This window comes from Lygodium microphyllum, chromosome 12 (assembly GCF_053477565.2).
Source record: "Lygodium microphyllum isolate KBCC chromosome 12, Lygodium_microphyllum_v1.1.10, whole genome shotgun sequence".
Classification (NCBI taxonomy): domain Eukaryota; kingdom Viridiplantae; phylum Streptophyta; class Polypodiopsida; order Schizaeales; family Lygodiaceae; genus Lygodium; species Lygodium microphyllum.
The window spans coordinates 103870105-103874468 of NC_141146.1; the positions used below are offsets into that span (position 1 = coordinate 103870105).

At 40.8% G+C, this 4364-nt stretch overlaps 1 protein-coding gene across 1 annotated transcript; it reads left to right on the forward strand.

The window, feature by feature from the left end:
* Positions 1-226: 226 nt before the first annotated feature.
* Positions 227-2056, forward strand: LOC148028120 (uncharacterized). Its single transcript, XM_087688999.1, has one exon. The coding sequence runs from the start codon at positions 449-451 to the stop codon at positions 1388-1390; it is 942 nt and encodes a 313-aa protein (XP_087545125.1). The 5' UTR covers positions 227-448; the 3' UTR covers positions 1391-2056.
* The last annotated feature ends 2308 nt before the right edge of the window (positions 2057-4364 follow it).

Genomic DNA, 4364 nt, shown 5'->3' on the forward strand with positions numbered 1-4364 from the left:
GAGTGGTAACTAATGCAATTTTGTTAGAAAAGAAAATGATTTTTTTAGAAAAGGAAAGGAATTCAGATTCTATGATGTCCCTTAACAATGAAAGCGATCCGTCCCTTCCTCTCTTTTTCACACCGAGCGGCGAGCCTACATTTCCAAGGTTGCACAATCCACACTGCACAGGGTGGATTCAATTGGTTGACTGTTGACCTGCGATAGGACATCACAGCTGATAAGGCAGCAGGCTATTAAACAAAGGTCGGGGTTTTTCGTCTCGTACTCTCATACGTCTATCTCTCTCTCTCTCTCTCTCTCTCTCTCGTCTTCCTGTAATTTCATCCTTCTCCTTGGTCTCTGCGGGACGACGCATCATGCTTATTCCGTAGGATCTTGCAGCCTCCCCCTGTCTCGTTGTGTATTACTCCATCATCTCATTCTTATTCTTCCTCGCATACCCCCCATGAAGCCCGGAGAGCAGGATACCGCAGCTGCCATGGCGGCCCCAGCTCCCCCTCCCCCGTCAGCCAAGCTCTTAGCAGCCTCTTCGTCTGCGGGATCCGGTTCCTCCCGCGCCAGCAAGAGACGGTCCAGGGCCACCGCCAAGCCCCCAATCACTGTCCTCTCCGCAGACAAGTCTACCTTCCGGGACATGGTTCAGAATCTAACAGGCGCCCCCACCCTCAACAACCTCAGGGCTCCTCCTGATCCTTCCCTTCTGTGGAGGGCCATAAATAACTTGACTCAGCCACTGATCAATGCCAGGACATGGCCTGCTGCCCGTCCTCCCGTCAGCTCCCTGCCCAGTACCCTTGACACCAACACCTCTGCTGTACTTAATCTTCTCGCTACACTATACAGTACGAGCCCTAATGATCCCTCCATCAGATCTAATTCTGATCTGGATTTGGCAGCTCAAGCAGCTTATGATCAGAGCCATCTCTCTTTCCTTAAGTCTCTTCAAGCCGCCACTATCAACAGCGCCACCCCACCCTCCTTGCTTCGAGATCCAATGCAACCAGGCACCTTCCCATCAACCCTTGATATCAACTCCTTGCTCTCTGATCAGGACAGCTTCACGTCCCCACCACCGCCCCTCGGCGGCGGTCCTCCCCATGCCTCTCCCCATCAATCTGAAGAGGCTACGGCTATGGGGATGGCTAGTACTACATCTTCATCTTCTACTACATCTACGTCCACTGCTACTGCTACTACGAATAGTTTCAACTTGAGCTTGGCCGAGGTCGAGCATCGCAACAAGTTGAGGCAAGCTGCTGAATTGGAGAGCCTCATCCTGTTCCACAAAAGCAAGGACTCCTGGGCCTCTAGTGACCGCCAACATGCAGGTGTTGCGAACATCGGCCAGCATTCCCCTTCCAAGATGGAGCTGGCCCATAGTGCTTGATACAGCCTTGCTTCATTAACCTTTCGATGACTAACCTTTAGCCTCGCAAACTTGTGTTCCCTGATTGTAGTGTTTCACTCGGAACTTCGGAAGTCGAACAATAAAGAGAGAAACCGAAACACAGGTAAAGTTTGTAAGGGCTACTTCAATGCAGAAAACAGCATATGTAACTTCTGTGCATTCGCTCGATTTCGAGACCCACTGGCATGTTCATATCGAGAATCTCTCTCTCTCTCTCTCTCTCTCTCTCTCTCTTCCTATGTCTTTGTTAGATGCAAATTTCATCACTGCTGGAAAGCCGAATGGTTCCAACTTCCAAGTAGCGTGTCCTTCCCTTTCATTACGATATAATTGTTTCAGTTATGGACTTCGCGGAAAACTCCTTCTTCAAGAGTAGAAAGAGGCAGTGCACCGGTTGGACTCCAACCCAGTTTGAAGTCACCATTTTGGTACATGTATGTTATTTTCCTGCTTAAGCAAGTGAATTATGTAAGATTAATGGCTAAGTCAGCACAATCCCAACACACAATGGGTTTGTCCAATGGTTATCCTTAAAGCTTGAGCAAAACTGATCAAAGACGTAACCAATCACCTTTACTTTGCTCCTAGAATCTATGGAATAATGCATCAACTCCATATTAATGACAAGGAATTCTTTCATTTGGGCCATAACTATTTGTAGCTTTAGTACATGTGATTTATCTTGAAGAAAGTACTCACTAAAGAATAGTTGAATTAATTAAGCTAGATAGTTTCTTGAAATGTGCAACTAAAGTGGTTTCCACTCTAGATGATAATGAGCCTTCCCAAACTAGGTTGGTCATGTGCAAAGTACACCAATCTTCATGTTATACACTTAATGAATGGACTGAGCAAATGGAGGATCAAGAAACAAATGTTACTCATTGAGATGTAGGAGATATTTTGTTTCTATGAATGGTGGTTGTGTTGTTGCATTACTAGATTACAATGTGTCATTTGATAAAGTTTTGAGATAATATAATTACGAAGGCTAAGTTGATGACATGATAGCTATTAAGTGGACCAATATCTCTGAGTCCAAAATAAGCCATAGTGGACATAAGAATATTGCCATCTTAGAAGTAAAGCTAACCAAGGACTTACCTTAGTAAGTAGACCAGTACATCACAAAATATTGTTGTTGGGTTGGTCCACTTGTCTTAGGCCAAGAGAGACGTATAGCTCCAAAACAAAGTCATCCATCTCACATTATTGTTGAGGTCCAAGCTACATATAGCTCCAAAAGAGACTCATCCATCCCAACATGGTTGTTGAGTTGGTTCACCTCTCCTAGCCTAAGAAAGACACATATAGCTCCAAAACAAAGTCATCCATCATATAAGAACATTTAAAAATTAAGGCTGGTGAGGAGAATTTGTCCACAAAAGTTCTCTTCATCAACAATAAGAAGGGTGAAGGTTGCTTTGTTTCTATTTTCATTTCGTATATTTTAAACAAATTTAGTTATTTGCGTGCTTTCTTTGTTGCACATTCCTAGTAAGAGTTAATGATATCCCCCTCCTAGAGTTGTGCCAGTCCCATGGCACTCTATAGTCTAGTGGGGTCTATGGATACACAACAAACTCTAGACCACTTACTATATAGAAAGTTCACACTATAACTAGGAAGGATAGCAATCAAACTAGAAAGAATGTAGAATTTTCTAGTTATAACTAGATAATTTTGTCATCACGAATCTCTTCTAACTAGTAAATCCCTTTTTCTAGATAGTATCTAGAAAGTTGAAGCCTTATCTAGTAACATTATCTAGTAAGTTATTGTATATCTAGTAACAATATCAACATAACTAGGAATTTTTTTTTTCACTAGTCATAACTAGCAAGTACTATCATCTATCTAGGAAATTATGGATAGTCTTTCAAGTTAACGTAGACTCACGATTTTGCTAGGTAAAACTAGTAAATAAATATTAGTTTATTTGAAATTTACATTTGTATATTACTCACTTATGAGCTAAGCTTTCGATTCCACACTTATAGCTATACTCACTAGTTTGTGTAGCCTATGCTTAGTCTAGCCTATCCATAGCTTATATATAGCCTAGCTTATACATTAGGCATAGGATAAGCACATGCTAGGTTAGGCATTGGCTCGATAATATAAAGTAGGAACATTATATGCTATGCATAAGAATACAACTTATATATGGCATTTTCTAGGCACAAGGTAACCATAGAATAGGATAGGGTTGCGTTAGGCATTGGCTCCTAGCATATGCTTACCCTATGTCTAAACCCTTCCTAGAATATGCTTAGACTATGTATACACATAGGATTGGCTTATAGTATGCCTAGTATTTTCCTAACTTGCCATATGTGTACCCTATGCCTACCCCCTGTGTATTTATGTTAGACATACCTATGTCTAGCCACTCTATAGCCTCTATCAGTTTGTCTGTACGAGGAGCCTATGCATATACCTTGCCTATATAACTAATCCAATCTAAACCTAAGCCTAAGCTTAAGCTCTACCTTACTACGAGCCTAGCCCTAACACTAACCTTTAATGTAGTATAAGCCTAGTATATATTGAGTCTAATTCTAATTTAAGGTAAAGAATATAGAGAGTAAGATAGGCTTATACATCATGTGTTACTTCTATAAAAATAAGTTGTATTTAGTCATTTTGTGGATTCTCATTAATTTTGACCTATTTGTAGTACGATTCTAACTTTTTATATGCGTGATGATGATCATATTGTGCTAAACAGATGATAATAGGCAATTAATTTGTTTTGCTTTTGGTGAGCAAATAACTAGACAAGTATAGAGATGTAATGATTGTAATATTGATCACTAGTGGAGTGCAATGTGAAATTATTACTATTAGGAGACTGTTATCACATACAACTATTTATATGCTTTAGCTTTAAAGTGATTGTACTCATCTATTTAGAGTCCATTGTTGTCTCTATTTTCTTTTAATTTATTCA

Excerpts from the sequence above, each read along its gene's own strand:
- LOC148028120 (XM_087688999.1), top strand. The coding sequence starts at position 449 with ATGAAGCCCGGAGAGCAGGATACCGCAGCTGCCATGGCGGCCCCAGCT.